General features: G+C 37.5%; 1 protein-coding gene across 9 annotated transcripts in view; it reads left to right on the top strand.

Annotated features, from left to right (window-relative positions):
* The window catches only part of LOC117220757 (uncharacterized), a 376,568-nt gene that overhangs the window by 93,796 nt on the left and 261,464 nt on the right, over positions 1-21,308 (top strand). For all 9 annotated transcript variants that reach the window (XR_004490342.2, XM_076524407.1, XM_033471026.2 and 6 more), the window contains one exon: positions 11,949-12,140. Coding sequence is in view for 7 of the 9 variants with exons in the window: in XM_033471026.2 (XP_033326917.2) it covers positions 11,949-12,140 (192 nt within the window). In the remaining 2 variants the exon portion in view is untranslated. The remainder of the gene's footprint in view (positions 1-11,948; positions 12,141-21,308) is intronic.

Genomic DNA, 21,308 nt, shown 5'->3' with positions numbered 1-21,308 from the left:
AAAGATATCAGAATTTCAACATAAATCCAGTTCCTTTTGACTCGATGTTAAGAAATTATCTTAATAAACTATAATGTATACAACTGGGCCGCTCGATTGAGAACATCCAACTTTCACCATTATTTATGGTTTTACGGAAAAAAATTGCAGTTCTTGCAACCTTCAGTGCCCGTTGCTTCTGATAATACTTTCCGCATTCGCCGGATGCCTATTAAGAGGATTTTTAATGACCGAGCTTTATGCGAAGGAAGCTCGACAATTTTGCTTGATATAATAATATCGGTAGAACGTGTTTTTCATTATATTAATCCAAATAATTTGTTCGATTGCGACCGAAATTATTATCGCTTCTCAACAAATTTTTAAAGAAACTTTTGACCGTCGATCTTTGATTTTAAAATAATTATTAGAAAATGGTAGTGAAGATAAATTGCTAAAATTCTAATAAAAAAGGTTCACAAATAAATATTCTATATGCGATACCAGACGGCGTACAACAAATTTTTCTAGATAATTCCACTTGCTCAGAGTTATTATATCATCCATCATTATATTATTGTTATTATTATTATTATTGTGGCGGACCAGTCATAAAAAGACACGTCCTTCAAAAGCGGGGTGTGCATGTGCCTTTTTCAATAAACAATAAAAACGTTGGGACACAGCTTCGGACCATAGGTCCCGGATCACCCCGGTCGGAAAATCTTCGGGAAAGGCCTTCGCCCTTCCCAAGGACTTTCCCTTACCAATAAATACGAGGACCTCTCGACCGAGAGAAGTCAGTTAGCAAGTCTTCCTCCGACTCTCAACGTGTCCATATTTCTGTCTCATCCGTCACTCGTTTACCTTTACCTTCTACACACTGTACCTCATCGCCTTTTGTTACAAGTTATATTAAAGTTCTCGTTATATAAAAACCAAAAAAACTCTCTCGGATTATTTTATATAAACCGTCGCAGTAACCCCTGCGACAAATTATTATATATTATTACACTTATTATATCATCAGAAAATTAAGTGTAATAATATATAATAATAATAATAACAATAATATAATGATATAACTCCGAGCAAGTGCAATTATCTAGAAAAATTTGTTGTACGCCGTCTGGGTACAGCTCGATCCCTTCTGGTATCGATTCCGGTTAACAGCCGCTAGATTCCGTCGCTATAGCGCATTGCGAAAAGCGCAACTCGGATCTAGTTAATTGGTGTCCATCGTCCAGCGAACTTGCGTAATCACCGGCAGATCCAGTCGACTCGTTTTTCGTCCTCTTTCGAGTGCTTCCCAGGTAGCTTGGAATTCTGGCAGGCAAACTCCTTGAAATCCTCCGGAGCTTGAACTCCGCCTCCTTAGTCTAGTACTGCAGGGAATTGAACGCGTCGCTCTAATGATACTCCCCGAGGAAAGTCGTATTACAAAGTTCCATTTTTTTCCCCTGTTGAGTCTCGGTGCTCGTCGTCGTTATCTTCATCGCCCCCATCGTCGTCTCGTTCTCCTTGTTCTTCTTTCCTCGTTAGGCAGGATCGTGCGACCGGAAGCCCGGCTTTCACGAAATCCTTCGGTGCACGCGGCGACACGCCGCGCGTGTGCACCCCTCGTTTGCGTAATTAAAGCCGCGTCGCGACCTTATTATCGATGAAAACCATGGCCGTTTGATTGAACCAGACGGCGCCGTCGAAATTGAGAGCTTCCCAGATACAGTTAATCGCGGACCGCGGTTCTTTCCCTCCGCAATACTGCTTCGAAACGAAGGATTGTTATCTCTAGTTCGAGTGGCTTGGAATTCGCAGTGTTCAGAGTTCACAGGGTAATCGGAGTCTCGGGAATGAAACATTTGCGGAGTTCAGAATTTACAAAGTTCGGTATTCACAGAATTTCAAATTTACCAGAGTTAGGAATTTTCGGAGTTAAGAATTTACAGAGCCAAGGATCCGCGGTGTCCAGAGCTTGCGGAGCTCATAATTTCCAGATTTGCACACCTGCAGTCTGCAGAATTTCTAATTAATACGGTAGGAGTTAATGCAGTTCTAAACGCCATTCATTGCCGAACGATAACGACCAATTAGTAGACCGGCGCGCGAACTGCAGTCGAATGAAAATTTCCTTTGGGCCCCATTATCGCGGACTCGTGCCTTTTTCCTCGCTCTTTTACCGATACTGTGTTCAATCGTTAATTAATCACGACGCAAACGATCTTTTCAGGATCGGCGTTTCCGGGCTTCCAAGTTCTCTCGCCTTTTCATTCGAAATGCCCCGGCGGGATCAAAGATCCGATTCGTCCAAGGAAGACGTCGGCGAATGAGCGCGAGGAATCCAACTTTTTGTCGCTGTTTAACTCGGGGACGCTCAAAGGCGAGCCAGAAATGTTTGAGGAGTCGCTTTGTATCTAGGCGAACGATTCCGGCGCGTACGGTATCGAACGTGAAAGCAGATTTATTCCGTAACATCTAATTTATTTCCGGAAATTACAGCAACGTATGCAGCGTATGCAGCTAGAGCAGTTGCCGGCGCGCCGCTGCATCGGTAGCTTCCATCGCGAAACAGGCGTCGGACAGTGTAATTGCCGTTTGCAAATCATCAGGCTGCGCGGTACTCCTCTTTTTTTTCCCAATGAAAATAATCGCCTTCCGGCGATACGTCACGGCGATATTTCACTCTGATGTATTTCGCGCGCATATTTTCTTCTTAATTGAAAGCCCGGCTCTTCGAGCGTCTCCTCCAGGATCCTGGGGTTAAGCTCGCGTAATTTATCTGTCGGGGATCTAGTTTCTGCGACGTTGCAGCCGACATTGCATACAAGCGGGCCCCGGGATCGACTTTGGTAATTACGTCCCCCCTAAGTGAAACCATTTGGCACGCGGCCTTGCACGGGGCCGCGCAAAACCTTGGCCAGGTGCCGCTTCCTCTAATCCTTTAACGCCAAGTTTAATTGTACCGATAACTGTTTGCGCGCCGATCGCGCAAAACGAACCTGTTGAGCCTGTATAATACACGATCGTCGATATATTAAAATTGTTGAAATTTTAACAACGAACAAAAATTAATCTCTATAGTTTACTTAGTACTAAGATATATATATATATATGTATATATATATATATATACATATATATATAAAAATAAAAAAAATGATAACCTGTCCAAAAATCTCCAAAAATGGTCGAAAAACCCCAAAAAACGGCCAAAAAACCCCCAAAAACGGCCAAAAAACCTCCTTAGCACCCAAAAACATGAAAATTTCTTTAATAATTTAAGTAAAATTAATAATTATCTTAAATTACTATAATAATAATTATATTTTTATATTTTTTATAATAAATTAAATATAACCAATAATTAATTAATATAAATTTAAAATTTTATATTAATAATTTATAATAATTTTAATTCAAATATAATATTTATATAAAAATAAATGACTATATAAATATATTTTCATACAAATTCTAATTCAAATATAATATTTATTTAAAAATAAATGACTATATAAATATATTTTCATACAAATTCTAATTCAAATATAATATTTATATAAAAATATATATATATATATATATATATCTTAGTACTAAGTAATAACCGATATCTTAGTATATATATACTAAGATATCGGTTTACATTTTCGTCGGTTCCGTCAGCGGGCAACGACGGTGATGTAAACTATATATAGTAGATACCGCGATACATCATCACCGGTACCATTAGATACACATCGTGCCCTGACTTTTTGGGGATCCCAGCGTCACGTATACAATGTGAAACGCGACAAATAAAACGTCTCTGATTGGTGGATAAGACGAACCCAAGAAGGGTATAAAAGAAGCGTTTTTTCTTACCGGACTCTCAGTAGAGTTTGGTCGCTCGATCGTTTTCGCCCATATACCTTCTCTCAATAAAGGAATAAAATAAAGTCTTTTTAAGAAAAGAATTAGAATCATATTCATTTTTTCATTCTATAATCCCAACAAAAATGATCGACGAGAGAAAGACGATTTCTATCCAGCCCCGGCAATCGTTGCAGGAACTTTTTATGTCGTGCAAACATCCGCGTGCTAGCAGTGACCTATTCGATCGTTTACTATATCGCGCTACAATTTTCTTATACTCTTTCCACGATTATTAATCCTGATCCGCCCATTTGCCAGTTGAACACGTTTCTCTATGATTCCAAATGAATAATATGTCGAGGTTATTACTTCGTTTGATTGGCTACAAACAGCGCTATTAATCTCATTTTTAATTTGTTCAATACTAGATTTACGGAACCCGTCAAAATGACGAATCACTAATTTACGATTATTCATATCGTAAAGATACACTTATGAGTTATTTATTAGATTTATATGTTATTTACGGCAAATGTTGCAATAACACTTGTTAAAAATCGGAATAAATGTCTTATTGTTACTTTTATAAATTAATATAAAACGGCTGTTTTCTTTGTGCTCCGTAAATCTAGCGTTAACACTAGAACTATCGAGCGCTAATTACGGTAAATTTTCCCTAATTTGCGCTCAGGTTATGCTTAAAAATTGACAATTTGGGAAGAGGAGATACGATTATTCAAGCCTCGCGGCTCGATTTTTATAGTTGTTGATAATCGGTAACTATAAAAGTGTATATTGCTTTATATTAAGATAATGTATACAGTAAATTCTCCTTAATTGACGCTCAGCTTGCTATAACTAAGCCAATTACTCAGCCAACTATAAAAAAAGGCGGGAATGAAATCGTCCAAATTGTCCATTTCTGTTTCCAAGCTGAGCGTCAATTAGCAAATCCGCCAATCCGTAAATTTCGAATAGAAGCATTTTTATAATATCAAAAAATGTAAAATGAAAAATCCAAACACCGATCATTCTGATGGTTTGATAGTTCCGGTGTCAATTTCATCTTAGCGTTAGTTAACTTTTAATTACTCCATGATATCGATCTTCTGTCTTTGTGTCAACTTGATACCAACGAATTGAGATGGAACGATGATCATATTTTTCCAAAATGTAAACCCCGAGTACGTTGAAATTAGGTTTATTAACACTAGATTTACGGAGCACAAAAAAACAGCTATTATATTATAGCTTATTAGCTATTATATTATTTATAGCTTATTAATTATTATATTATAGCTTATATAGCTTATTAGTTATTATATTATAGCTTATATAGCTTATTAGTTATTATATTATAGTTTATATAGCTTATTAATTATTATATTATATCTTATATAGCTTATTAGTTATTATATTATAGCTTATATAGCTTATTAGTTATTATATTATAGTTTATATAGCTTATTAATTATTATATTATAGCTTATATAGCTTATTAGTTATTATATTATAGTTTATATAGCTTATTAATTATTATATTATAGCTTATATAGCTTATTAGTTATTATATTATAGCTTATATAGCTTATTAGTTATTATATTATAGCTTATATAGCTTATTAGTTATTATATTATAGCTTATATAGCTTATTAGTTATTATATTATAGTTTATATAGCTTATTAGTTATTATATTATAGTTTATATAGCTTATTAGTTATTATATTATAGCTTATATAGCTTATTAGTTATTATATTATAGCTTATACAGCTTATATTAGTTTATAAAAGTAACAATAAGACATTTATTCTGATTTTTAACAAGTGTTATTGTAACATTTACCGTAAGCAACATATAAATTGGATAAATAACTCATAAGTGTATCTTCACGATATGAATAATCGTACATTAAAAAATTAGTGACCCGTCATTTTGACGTAAATCTAGTGTTAAAAATTTGAAACTGTAAAAATAGCTGCACGCAGAAAACCGTAAATATTTTATAGAGCAGCAGCACGTAGGCGGTGATTTTTAATTCGTTAGCCGAGCGACAGTATCGGCTAACAATTTACCACTTCGGTAGCTCAGAGAAAGTGCTGTTAACAGGCTGAACAGACGCGACAGCACTCGAAGGCCCTTGTGAAGGGCCCCTGTGCCCGTCTATCGAGACTTTTTTTATCTGGCTTCGACAAGATACCGCGGCGTTAAAGTGTTTGGTTATTAGATAAGAATGCAACCGTTGCGAAGGAGAAGGCTCTCTCTACACCAGACAGCCCTTTCGACACTTCCGGTCTCACACCGGTTTTCACGTAGACGGTAGATAAAAATCGTTTGCCCGGTGGAATTATAACGCAGCACGCAACCCGTCCGCCAACACGTTTCTTTATTCTTTCTTCAACGACGTACGCTGTTTAATACAACGTTTAGTATTGCGTTAACGACGTTTGGCCCGTTCGCAGGGATCGCTCCGAGTATCTTGCTTCGATTATTAACATTATGCCCCCTTCATCCCGCGATCTTTCTCTTCGATTAATAATAAATATCGAGAGATATTTAAAAATAAAGATCGATAATAAAAAATAACATAATAATAATTTTATAATATAACATTTACGGATATCATAAAAATGAGAGTGAGAGACGTCTATAACTGAAATCGACAATTACTTAGTTGCCAACACAATACATCTGCGTGATCTTCGATTATTATTATAATCTTCGATTATTAACACTCTTTTTCTCCTTCATCCCGCGATCTTTCTCTTCGATTATTTTCTTCGGTACCTTCTGCATTCGTTTATCTGATACTTAGGTTTAAAATCGTTCATCTAAATACAGCAGAATCTCGACTATCGCGCAGATGTAAGTCGAGATTCTGCTGTATTTAGATGAACGATTTTAAACCTAAGTATCAGATAAACGAATGCAGAAGGTATCGAAGAAAATAATCGAAGAGAAAGATCGCGGGATGAAGGAGGAAGAGTGTTAATAATCGAAGATTATAATAATAATCGAAGATCACGCAGATGTATTGGGTTGGCAACTAAGTAATTGCCGATTTCAGTTATAGATGTCTCTCACTCTCATTTTTATGATATCCGTAAATGTTATATTATAAAATTATTATTATGTTATTTTTTATTATCCGTGAATGTTAGCAACTGGACAAATTGAATGCAGCGGTCAAGGAAAAGCGACCAGAATTGGTCACTCGTAAAGGTGTCATTTTCCAGCAGGACAATGCTAGGCCGCACACGTCTTTGTCCACTCGGCAAAAATTGATGGATATTGGTTGGGAATTGATGTTACACCCACCATATAGCCCTGATCTCGCGCCATCGGATTACCACTTATTTCGATCCCTGGACAACTCCCTTCGTGGTAAAACTTTTAATGATGATGACGCTGTAAAATCTCACTGAACTCAGTTTTTGGCCGAAAAGGATCAGACTTTCTACGAGCGTGGAATTTTCAAGTTGTCAGAGAGATGGCAAAAGGTCATCGAACAAAATGGAAAATACATTACAGATTAAACTTCATTCCAAGTAAAAAAAATTTTTTATTTCATTGAACAAATCGGCAATTACTTAGTTGCCAACCCAATATTAAGCAGAGTGACATAAATGTTCAGATAATGGAACAGTTACCTAGTCGAAGTATCAAATGATTGAAAGAAGACAGACGATTCTGATATTGGAGGATCGGATAATCGAGGTTCTGTCGGGCTTCGCGAAATAAATCCACGATTCTAGAAGCAAGATGAGTTTTTGGGACAACTCCGATATAATCGGAATTGTAAGATTTGCTATTTCTGATGGCGTAGCAGCGTCGTAGCGATTAATAAATGAGCCGTTTATTTTGAAAGTGACATAAGTCTCACCTTACCGTAATGAAAAGTGGTGATTTTTTAAATGTTCATACGAAATTATTTATACTGAGAAATATATCAGTATCCTGAGATAACAAATACAAGTAAATCTTCTCGAAAGTTAGCATGCATATTTTTAAACGTGTTAAAACGCAAACCCTTAAATATATCGACTTAAAAACGAAGTGACTTGTGCCACTTTCAAAATAAACGGCTCAAATTTCCTCGGTCGGGAGGTCGCGTCAGAAGGGACCCGGAATGTCCGATCGTTCGTTCGGGTGCAAATCGCGGCGCGGGGTTTTAATTACGCGCGCAACAATAGCCGCGAAATCGAGATCCGGATAACGCGTAACGCGCACTTGAAATTGGTCGGACGTCACGGTGCTGGACGTACTCGGTGCAGGGGACCGTGAAGTATTCGAAAAGGATAGAAATCGAACGTTGGCACACTGGTTTCCAAGGTGATAGTCACGACTGCCAACAGAAAAATATTCGCCTGTTGTACTACAGACAATCCAGCAAAGAAGTACATTGATTTTTCTGACAATTCTGAATATATTGGGTTGGCAAGAAAGTAATTTCAGTTTCGAAGCAAAACAATTAAAATGTTTTGTATATGTTTGTCGACCGAAAATCCTTTCTTGCCAACCCAATGTTTTGGGTTTCTTTTGGATTTCTTGCCAAAAGTTCTCCCTAATTAACGCTCAGCTTGGAAACAAAAATGGATAACTCGGGAAGACGAGGATATTGTATATACATATGTATATTATATTTTATATTATACTGTATATATTTTATATAATATTGTATATATTATATATATTATATTGTATATATTTTATATAATATTGTATATATTATATATATTATATTGTATATATTCGGCTTATTATACATATCCGGCTCGTTTTTTATAGTTGCTGACAATCGATAACTATAAAAACGAGCCACAAGGCTCAGACGATCCTATCTCTTCCCAAATTGTCCATTTTTGTTTCATATAATAACAGCAAATAATTTCATCAATAATTTACATATAATTGTATAAAAATACAAGCACAGTTTTGCACAGAGAACAGTGTTCGACAACATTTCGGTACACGATCAACAATTTTTAAGAACTCGATAGATTAGACACATTGCCTGTCATGTACAAATAAAAGAAACTTTTATTACAAAAAAATGTGACGTTAAATACATTTCAATGGGAAGCAATTCAGACGAATTCGTAATAAATAGTTTAATTTCCGTCTTCGTTGCATCAATTTATCTGCGGAATGATTTCCACTAAGACGATCTCGCTTAATATTGCGCTAACAAATATGCGGCTTTTTGCAGCAAGGATATTTCTGCATCCGTATTTCCAGAGCCGTACTTTCAATCGAACTCGGGCGTAGCATGTAGAACATGGGAAATTCAGACTGGTTTCATGCTACGGAGATAATTTATTTCGTGTTGTATTTTTATCGGAGCCTGAAGGTCTGTTCAGGTGTCGGCGCGTTATCTGAAGCACACCGGTTCGTGGGAATTCGAGCGCCCAGGTGGGTTACTGTGCCGTCACCGGATGCGAGCAGAGTCGTTCCGTGCGTAATTATTTAGCAGCTGTGAGATCGATGCGAACGATCAAACGAACTTCTAACTGTAGCTTCCGGAAACTTCTGAACCTGTGCCTCCGGCTTTACCATGCAAATATTCCGAGCAGTGATTCAGATTTATTCACGATGCATGCAACCCCAAACGTTTAAAATGCATAGGCCTATATATATATTTTTTAAGTTTTATATATATATATTTATATATATATATATGATAATAATATATATAATAATACTATCATTGTCGTATAAACGGCTCATCCGCCTGCAACATCGATGACAATCGGAGCATTGAAAACAACTGGACAATTGTTTAATTCTTATAACTTGTCGTAGTGATATATATATATTATAATAATATAAGATGTATATAATAATAATATTAAATAATAATATTATATAATATTATACACACTACAATACAATATTATTAACAACTATATATAATATATATACTAACAACTATATAATATTATTCACACTACAATACTATATTACTTACAATATTATATAATAATATTAGATATATATAATAATATTACAATATTATAAAATAATATTAGATATATATATAAATCTAATATTATTATATAATATTGTAAGTAGTATAGTATTGTAGTGTGTATATATATATTTTTGTATCTCTTATTATTAAACACATTTAAAAGATCGATTATTTTTAGATACATTTGGATATTTGACATACGGAAAAAAGGTTTGAGACTATTCATGTCAAATGTATCACTACGACAGGTTAAGAATTAAACAATTGTCCAGTTGCTTTCAATGCTCCGATTATCATCGATGTTGCAGGCGGATGAGCCGTTTATACGACAATGATAGTATTATCAATTGGATAAGTCGTGATGAGGAAATGCGTTGATAAGATTGCTGACGACGTTTAAAACAGTCAATATATTTTAGAGTGTCGCAATCGAAACTCTAAACCAATTCAAATTGAATTGACTCGAATCTAAAAATATCCTCGGCGATAGCGAAGTTTCCATCTTTTCATACCTTTTCACGGTAATCTCGCGCTGATCGACAGGGTTCTACCTTACCTCCGCGAGGTAAAACCGAGCACAGAAGATTCCATCGCAGACGAGGTATCAGTGTAGATAGATACCATGTACGGTTTCGTGTCACACGTTCTGAAATACCGACGTCGCTAAAAATTCAGAGGATTTCTCGCGCCCTCTGCGAAAATAGAACAGTCAGCTAGAGAACTACGTAAGACTGCAGCGCAGAAATGTCGTTTCTACACAGACGTATGTTATTCTGTTCGAGCATTCAAAGCTGTCGGAATATGTATTTAAATATATTGGAGCGGCTCGAAAAACCGGACCGAGCCGAGACACGGTTTTCGAGCCGAGCCGAGTACAGTAAAACCGAGCGGCTCATAAGAATCGAGTAGTTCGAACTGTTTCAAGCAGTCTTATTTTCATGTTTATATAAACAATGTATTCAAGGATCCCAGTCCCAAATTTCCCAACCCAAATTATCACTGTATCGCGAACGATCGTGATGCTTTTCTCGGACGTATTTGCTTTCACAACGGATTATAATTATAAATTGAAAACAATAAAATTACAAATTAAAAAATAATTAAAATTATAAATCGATAACAGTCCATTATTTAGATAGCAATTTTAAGATAAAGTATTCTGCTTTAAAAATTGATATTTTCTTCAAGTCGCATAATAGGAAAAATTTTAACAAATTAGTGAAGATTAACTTACGTAACGTAAACAATAATGCAGCAAATATTATGCAGGCAATACAGTTATATCATGAGCGAGAGAGTATCCCATATTTCCCTTGCAGTTTACAGGTGAACAAACAATAAGAAACAATTAAATGTCAAAATAAATAATAAATAAATAAATAATAAATTGTGTGAATTTTTGAGTTAGCAATAAAATATTCGATAAAACACTCAGAAGAGTAGTCGAAATTTAAGAAAATGTTGGACAAGGGTAATATCATTCCACTTAGACATTTCGATTGTTGTGTTTTGTAGATAAACACACAGTATATACGATAGATTTGAAAAATATTTTGTACATCAGTATAAAACACTTTAAACGGTAATTTCCAATTCATAGAATGACTCAAAGAGACTGGCAACATTTCTGCAACTCGACAAATGCACAATAAAAATCTACAAATGTTTTCGGATCAGTCAGTTACACAAGAAAAAACACCGGAGTCAATATTTTTTACCAAAAGTTTAAAATATTCGCCTTTTAACACGTGGCTTACGGAACGCGTCATTTCGCATTCCATCTTAATTTCCGATTACCGAAATTGTAGAGATACGTCGACGGGGAATTTATCAATAGATTTGTTCCATTGGACATATATTGCGATTTATGAAGCAACGTAGAATAGCTGCTGCCGGTGCTCCGGAAACCTGGTGCCAATATTCCAAAGAATCCTAATCCGAGAAGGGTTAACGAGTAGAGTAGAGGTCCACGACGAAGTTTATGTTCCTACGAAGCTAGGAATTCGCTAGCCAATCTATCCGTTACAAAGTAGCTTTAAAAAATTGCTTTCTTTCCGCGGGAGAGGGCAGAGAAAATGGAATAAAAGTTTGGGAAGCCTGGTCTTGCAGAGAAAATATGAAAAGAATTTAATTTTGGCGGTTTCAGCGACCAGTCAACGCCGCATCGCCAGCTGCCCGGGAGTCTGCGGGGCTCCCTGAGCTATTCCCACAGCCACCGGCATAACCATCTCCACAGACATGATCCACCGCCGCCACCGGCTTATTGCGCTCCGCCTCCGCCTCCGCCGGTGTCCTCTAGTTACCCCACAGTGCAGCGTGGCTGCGCCCTGCATTCGAGGTAAGTCTCTCTTCATCTCTCTATGTCTCGCGCTCTCTCTCTCTCGCTCTCTCTCTCTCTCTCTCTCGCACTCTCCCTCGCGCTCTGTCTCTCCTGCGCGTTCTCTCTCTCTCTCTCTCTCTCGGGCGCTCTCTCTCTCGCGCTTTGTCTCTCTTGCGCGTTCTCTCCCTCGCGCTCTGTCTCTCTTGCGCGTTCCCTCCCTCGCTCTCTCTCGGGCGCTCTCTCTCTCTCTCGCGCGCACTCTCTCTCACGCTCTCTCCCTCGCGCTCTGTCTCTCTTGCGCGTTCTCTTCCTCGCTCTCTCCCCCGCGCTCTGTCTCTCTCGCGCTCTCTCTCCCTCACGCTCTCTCTTTCTCTCTCTATATCTATTTCTCTATCGCTCTCTCGCTCTCTCTTTCTCTCTCTATATCTATTTCTCTATCGCTCTCTCGCTCTCTCTTTCTCTCTCTATATCTATTTCTTTATCGCTCCCTCGCTCTCTCTTTCTCTCTATGTCTATTTCTCTCTCTCTCTCTCTCTCTCTCTCTCTCGCTCTCTATCTCATCATCCAACCATCCATCCATCCGCCACCCTCGGTGTACACACGGCCGAGGCTTAATTGTGTCGTACATATGTACCGGTTACCGTCCGAACACGCCGCGTATACAACCACGATGTCACCAGCCGTTGTTTCAATTCTCTTTATCCTTCGGAAAGCTCACGGTCCCTCGATTAATTCGGTCTCGGCTTTGCATTTGTTCTCCTTATTCCATTGACGACCGTCCTCTGGAAATTTTCTTCCTTTCCTCCGTGTGATTTAAGCCGCCTGGTAATTTCACTAAACGTTCCCGTTATCCGTTTGCGGCCATGAAAGCCGAGGGTTGTCGGGAGATTACGCGGTCGCCGACACCTTGTCGAGGACACGTGCGAATTAACGCGATCTTAAGCAGGTTTTGTTTGATCTTAGTTCCGTCGGATGTAATTGATACAACGGATAGAGATTTCCACCATGAGTATTGCGACTTTATTAGACTGCCGGTGGTGTTGGTGATTTATCGATTTCAATGGTTTTCGGAATCACTGTTTAATATCTAATGTTTATTGTTTAATGTACGGGTTATACGCAGTCGAGTATAAATACACAATTACATCGTGCGAGGTCTGCAGATAGATTACACAGTTTGATCGTCGAGTGAAAAGGATTAATGAATTGTTGGATCGATCGTAGCGTTTGATCTTTAAATGTGGTTGACGCTTCGAGTAATTTTGAAAACTCGGCTAGCGTTTTCGACAGTTAAGTTAGTTCGTCTGTTCGGTTAGCGTACTATGTAAAATCGATACAATTATTTAAACATACTATTGGATTATTTTCTCTCTTTTGAATACTCAGAAGTTTTTTCTTCTAGCATATAAGTTACAAAAACGAATCGACGCCGAGAGTCTCGCCAGAGTACCATTAGATAAACAATGATTTCATATGTATATAGAACAGAGTGCTCTTTGTCTTTAGGTGACGTTTTTGGTTTCGTCTTTGTGAATAGTCTTCAGTCTCCTGGAGCAATCAGGAGAGTAAAGACGGTCCTTCCTCGTACATCAAATTAATAAACTAAAAGGGATAAGTTTAATTCACTGCGTTTTACTTTTATTTATCTACCCATTTCCAATACATACTTTGCATCGGAGTTGGACAAAATTGTATTCGGATGATGGATAAAAGATGGAGACTAAACATTTTATTCGACACACTGTCGAACAAATATTCAATCGAATAAGTATTCAATGCGATCAAATTTTATTCGTCACTATCGAATAAATATTCAATGAAATCAAAATTGATCTAGATAGAGATTTATTCAAATAAAATTTTTTGTTCGGATAAGTATTTGTTTGTACAGGAATTCACGCGGAAAATAATTGATTTGAATAAAACTGGTAGAATATAAAGTGTTCTTTCATAGTTTATCGATTTATTTCTGCCATATTACTTTTTCGAATTATTCGAATAAAGAATTCTTCGATCTCTAAGCAGATTAATTATGATTTGCGGGGGAAGTGGCAGTAATTTCTGTTTGACATTCGGAAAGGAGATGTCCAATTCTTTGAGAATTTTGTTTATTCTGACAGTGTGGGGTTTCTATTAAAAATAGCGTATTTATTAAAAATAATTTTGTGAGTTAGATTATCAGGGTTAGTTGCCAATTTACATATATAGTTACATACTAGCTTCTTCCTTCGGCGTTCTAAGGGTAGTAAATTTCCCTCTGCTTGTAAACTGGTTATTGGGGACGTGTGGTATGCTCCCAACGCTTTGCTCAACCCGGCATTTTGAATAGTGTCTAGAGATTGAGCTGTTTAATCTGTTCCATAGATTATTGAGGCATAGTCTATTTTTGGTAGTATTACTATTTAGTACACTTCTGGTACACTTTTAATGAAATCGTGCAGTATCTACATTGTTCTTCTCGCAATAAAGAACTTAAAAATTGACAATGCCAACATAATTAAGTAAGTAAAAGATCCCTTCAATTCTAACAATTTAACCACTGATTTGCAAAACGAGTTATACAGACACCAACATATAAGCATCTGCGAAAGTAAACACGACAATATTGAAATTCCAGGAAATAATAACGAGATAAATGTAGATCTAAGGCAGATTGAAATCCCATTCGAAGATGCTTAGAAATTTTTAACAAAAAGTATTTGGCATAAGTGAAACCAAGAATGGATACATACATTCAAATTCTTGTCTTCTACATGAACTCAGAGTAAGTATTAGGGGAACCGGAAAGTAATGTCGTTTCTGCGCATATTTATCTGTTTGAATTTAATGTAAACAAACGACATAACTTTCCGGTCCCCCTAATATATTCTCTATCAACCCCACGGTATATTTAACAAGATGAAAGTAAATTATACTATCTCGACTAAGAATTGGGCATACTAAAACAACCTACCAATACATAATCTCTAAAACAGATAAACCACTTTGTAACAACTGTAACACTGAGCTTACAGCTAAGCACATTCTAACGGAATGCCTAATGTATAACAATACCAGAAAAAAAGTAAAAATGCCCAATACCATCAAAGAATGTTTGGACAACTACGAAGAAACAGCAAAGTTATGCCATACGTAGAAGAAACCAAATTGTTTAGCGAAATTATATGGTAACTTGAGAAGCCTAGATTAAGAAAATAATGTAAAAATGTAATGCAAAACTATTGTATATATTGCACTGCGTGTAACCCTACAAATGTCATCCCACAATTGGTCGCTAATTGCTGTTCCGTGCTATGAAGCAGATACGACATTAACCCTAGAAAGATAACCATATGACAACGTACGTAAAAGATAACCATACTCTTCAGAGGCGCATGCTTTTCTAAGGCGTCAATTTTATACTAACAATGGATATTTATTTAAGTTAATCTAGTCATTTTAAAGGTTTGGCATTATTGTAAAAATAAAATGCATTTATATTATATTTTTTTATATTTTAAGTAATTTTAAACTTAAATCACTAGACCTTTATGAAATATTAACAAAAATCAACAGTCTTCGCAGGCGCCTCTGCGACGTAGGTTATCTTTCTCGGGTTAAATAAATTAAATTAAGAAAATAATATTTTGAATTATTCGAATAAAGAATTTTTCTAGTTATTTAATTTATTTGAATTATTCGAGTGAAAAAGTAATTCGAATAAATTGCTAAAATAACGTACGACGAATAAAAAAGTGATTCGAATAAATAGATACAATAATTTATGACGAATAATAAATTATTCGAATAAAATATTCGTCTATAAGCAATTCGTACGGATAATCGTCTTAGACAAACATTTATTCGAAACAATCCGAATAATGCCGAACTCTGCTCCTCATGGAATAACAATGACAAAGGCTGCTAGGAAACCGATTTCTACTGACAATAACTTCCATAGTTTCGAACGAATGAAACAATGTTCCCGAACGTTCCTAATCGACCGAGATGGGATTGAATCGTAATTCCTGGTCGATTGCGAGTCACTTTAGACAGTCGCTCTATCATCAAGCCCCTGCAACTTTCGTGCTCGCGACAGGCTGAAATTTCAATCGAGCACGAAATTGAAAATCGATGTATCCAACTTTGCTCGCGGAGCAAACGGCTGAGGGTTGAGGGGAGGGGGTTAGCCGAACTTTGGCAGCTTCGAAAGTCGCGCGGAACTTGCTTCCGCTAATAGGAGGTCGACGTACTCGACGGTCTAATTAAACGATGCATTCTCCGCGCGTCTGCCGCGCGGTATAGAGACACAATCGGATATGGTTCGGTGTAAAAGGTTCAAGCCCCGATCCCGTCGGGGGTTGCGTTGGAAAGTTAGTGTGTCGGATAATTGTTACGCGGCTGAATTGCACGCGCTACGGCTTGCGGTTGACGCGCTGCGAAGCGCGTTCCGTCTACCAAACCGTTCGCAACTGATATCAATTAGCCGAACTGGCTTCGTCGAACGCTGTAGCGAAACCTACTCGAAAAGGGCGGGATAGTCATTCCATGGCTGCTTACGAAGCTCCAAGGTTCCGCCATAATAATTAGACTGTGAATATTAACATGAACATATGGAAATCCAATTTCATTCGCGGCTTATTATTAGACCGCGGATCTTTACTGCAAAGTAAAAAGGTTTTGCATCAGTTGCAAGATGTAGGAATCAAGCATAATTTGATTTCTTTCTTTAACCCTTTCGCTACGGGCGGATTCTCCGTCGCGGTACTTCTGCTGAACAGAGCGCTGCGACATCACTGCACGCTACGCGACGGCGATCGTCAGCGGAAGTCGGTACTCCGCGGCGGTCGGCGGAGAACCTAAGCTGTTTGAATTGAATGAATTTTTCTCCAAAGGGTATTTATAAATAAAGGGTATTCCAGGGTATTTTATAACGTCTTAGCATGCGCTCTTTAATTTACAGTATGAGAGGAAATAACATTATGCAATATAATGCATCTTATGGAAAGCCACTATAGTGATCCGTAGTACCTCAGTGGCACCAAATGGAAAGTCACTATAGTGGTCCGTAGTACCTCAGTGGCATCATATGGAAAGCCACTATAGTGGTCCGTAGTAGCGAAAGGGTTAAGAATTTTGGCAGGTTCAAATTAGTACACCAACATGCTTAGTTTCTTCCAATCTTTTGTTAGGGTAAAGGGAATAATAATAAGTGTCTGAAACAGATAAAACGCTTTGTAACAACTGTAACACTGAGCTTTTACAGTTAGGCACGTTCTAATAGAATGTCTAGTGTACAAAAATATCAGAAAAGAAAGTATAAATGTCCACATACACACACAATACCATCAAAGAATGTTTGGACAACTACAAACAAACAGCAAAAGTTATGTCATACTTAGAAGGAACTAAATTGTTTAGAGAAATTATATAATAACTTAAGAAGCCTAGATTAACCCTTTGCACTCGAGTGACGACTCTGAGGCACCGCGTTCAAAGCGTGAGTCCGAAAAATTATTTTAGATTTCCGGTTGAAATGGTTTCGAGTGCAAAGGGTTAAGAAAATAATGTAAAAATATAATGCAAATCTATTGTATGCATGTAGCCCTACAAATGTTATTCCACAAGTGGCCGCTAATTGCTATTAAGCAGATGCGACATTAAATAAATTAAATTAAAAACAAATTTCGAATTATTTCAATAAAGAATTATTCTAATTGTTTGAATTGTTCGAATAAAAAAATGATTCGAATAAATAGATAGAATAATTTATGACGAATAATGAATTGTTCAAATAAAATGTTCGTCTAAAAGGAATTCATTCGGATAATCGTCTTACACAAACATTTATTATTAGACTGAGAACTTTTATTGCAAAGCGAAAACGTTCTGCATCAATTGCAAGATATAGGATCCAAGTATGATCTGATTTCTTTTTTTAAGAATTTTGATAGGTTCAAATTAGTACACCAACATGCTTAATTTCTTCCAATCTTTTGCAGGGTAAAAGCGTGTGTGAATAATAATAAATGTCTGTGCGCGTGTGTAATGTATAACAAATAATAAATATATTTGTAAAAATAACAATAACAGTAAACTAATCAACGATATAACAACAACGAGGAAACGATAACAACAGTAACGAAGGAAAATAACAATGACGAAACAACAACGATAATGATTTTTAACGAAAGAAAATATTTTTATTTTTATTTTTTAAAAAAATAGGAAGCTTTCTGGTGAACTCGATTCGACTGATATACGCTCGTCCCAGTCGACGAGTTTTCGAACTGCTGAAGAGAAGGAGACGGGAAATTCGTTACCCTTGAAAATGAAGGGAAAATTACTTCTCAAAAAACAATTTCGGAAAACGTCGTCGCCTGTGTGGGCTTTCAAACGACAAGGCCCAGGATCGGGCCTTCGTCTCTTTTACGACCGATCCTTGAGATACGGCCGCATACGGCACGCACATGAGAAGGTTGAAATTTCCACATCCGAAAATTCCTTCCCTCCCACGTTGCGGCTCCGCTACACTTGTTTAGAATTTCTCCCATTCATCATCGCCACAAATCCATAAAATCCGCGGTCTACTTCTTATTTTGCAGAAGTCTAAAAGAACGAAACTTGATTCTTCTTGGATATTTTTCAATATAAAACCAGAAGAAACGTAATACTACCCTTAACACTTTATCGACCGCTAGCCTATTTATCGGCTTTTCGATTGCCAATGTTTATCGATCGCTAGCCTATTAATCGGCTTTTCGATTGCCAATGCTTATCGACCGATAGCCTATTAATCGACTTTTAGCTATCGACGGTTTTCGCTTCTTTACTGTTTTGTTAGTAGCTGACCTCCTGTGTGCTGACCTCCCCATATCCTTATGAATTATAATTATAATAATTATTATTATTTATTATTATTTTTAATGGAATAAGCACAACACAATGAATAGCGAAAATTTAGCCGGTACTGGGAGCAAATGCGCGCGCGACTAAGCCAGTCCTTACTGAGTGGCAGCCTCAGCCACGACCGGACGATAAAGTGTTAAGTCGATTTGCAGCTTTTCTTATATTTCATAGATGCATAATTTCTACAAATGTACGAGGATCTGCGATGCAATTGTTCCCGATAAAAATAGCGTCGAAATTTGCATTGCTGTGTGTTGTAGTTTAGTAATAATTGAAACGGTTGGTTCGTTTGAACGATCATTTACAGTTTCGCAGCATGACTACGGTCAGAAGAGATCGTTAGGAAAACCGCTGTAGAACGTTATTTGAATTCAAAGTAGAAGAGTGTAGCAGTCGCGGAACGCAAACGTCAGCGTATCCGGCAAAAGCAAGCGACAGCGAAGGCTTTCGGTGCGTTTCTGCACGCGTTTCTCAGGCGTTTGCACGCGTGCAGTTCGTCAAACAGTTTTAAGGCCCGGCTCGAGGTCGTTAGGGCAGGCGTCACAGTGGCTGTTCTTGCAAAGCAAGCAACGAGCGCGGAAACAGCCTCTTCGCAGCCACTAGACTCCGTTCGGCGAGAGCTTTAAAACGCGACTCCGTTCCGTTCCATTCCGCTCGAAACGCGGCTCTGCCACTCGTTATTCCAGCGTCCACTTGTCTTCCGTCCTCAGCCCCTTTTCCCTCGTTCGGTTATCGGCGAATCCCGCACCCACGCCTACCTTTGCTCTCTTCCGGTGTAGCGCGTGTGCGATTCGCGGACCACGAAGACCGGCATTCCTCGAACCGCGTTACGCGTTCGTTTAAGGAGAGCTTTACCCTCCGCGACCCAATTTGCGCGGATCTCAACAAAATCTATCTGCGTGTGTCCACGCAAGGTAGCTGCGGTTGCAAAGCATTGCAAAATTGCAATGCGGAAATTGTGCCTAAATTCTAGAGTAGTGGAACCAGGAACCAGTTACTGTGGCATAGCCAATTACTGTGCATTCCGGTTATTTCCAAGCATAATTAAAACTTTATATTTATCGTGTAAGACGTGTTAAATTTTTCTATTTGAATTTCGTTGATATTATTTACTTGTTAAAATTGAATATGTGAAAGATTGAAGTTCTTAAAATACCACAAAATTTGTTTCGATTTTTTCCATTTTTCATATTTTCTTGAAGAGGAGTGTAGGTTCGGAAATGCGTTCAGAAAACCTTGTGTCTGAATTCTTAATATTAAGAAAAGTTACAGCTGGTTAATGAAGGCACACTGTATTAGGATTGCGCATATTTTATTCGAATAACGAATGAAATTTTATTTGAAGGATCTATTCGATACATTATCCGAATAAAATTTTGTTCGAAGAATTTATATGAAAGGTTACAAATTGTTTCGATTTTTTGATACCGAACTCGTGAAATTTTCTGTGAAGCTTATGTGGAAGCTTAAGAGAATACTGAACGAACGACGATCAATATTCAGTGAAATAAATTGTTCTAGGTAACATATCGCAACGTTAATTGTATTGGTAAAATGGTATTGTAAAATGTATTGGTCAAACAATTTGGTTCGATTTCGCAACTAAACGTCACACCACATAACTGTTTTCATTTACCTATCGAAAGCATACATTATTGTTTACCTCCCAAAATTAGCCATTTAACTGTCATCAGACGTGAAATAATCAAGTGTAACGTGGAAATGATGTCACGTGAGACGCGAATACATTTCGGACGACATCTGATTTTCTCAGCTGGTCTTTCGTTTCTCCCAGAAATATATCAATTGTCTCTCGTCGATCTTTCAAATGTCGCAAGCTTGTCTTGCATAATCAAAATATTTTCGCACGGGAGCATATTCGGATATCCTCTCCGGTCGATTTCTTATTTATTATCTCTGCCATTTTATTCGCGAAAAATGAAATAAAATGAATCTAACATAATTTTCTGCGAAAAAGTTATTCGACATGTTATCCGAATCAACTTTTCTTCGAATAAATGATTTAACACTCGCAGCGGCACCGACCACAAACCGTCGGTACAGCGGTACCGACGCGGCACGACCGCGTTTCTAGTAACGCGGCTAAAGCGTTCCGAGGGATCCAAACGTGGAAGAAGACCATATCGTTTCGTAATGGAATAACAATGCAAGAACGGAGAACAAGGAAAGTTTGGAAAAGATGGCCGAATTAGGTTTCCGAAACCGGTGGAATGCTATGAACAACGGTGTGTTCGTCGAAACTTGGGATCGCTGAGAACGATTCAAGCGTTCCGTTGC

Source organism: Megalopta genalis, chromosome 9, assembly GCF_051020955.1.
Source record: "Megalopta genalis isolate 19385.01 chromosome 9, iyMegGena1_principal, whole genome shotgun sequence".
In the NCBI taxonomy this organism is placed as follows: Eukaryota; Metazoa; Arthropoda; class Insecta; order Hymenoptera; family Halictidae; genus Megalopta; species Megalopta genalis.
Note: the sequence above shows the minus strand (reverse complement) of the source record. Positions and strands in the feature narration are given on the sequence as shown.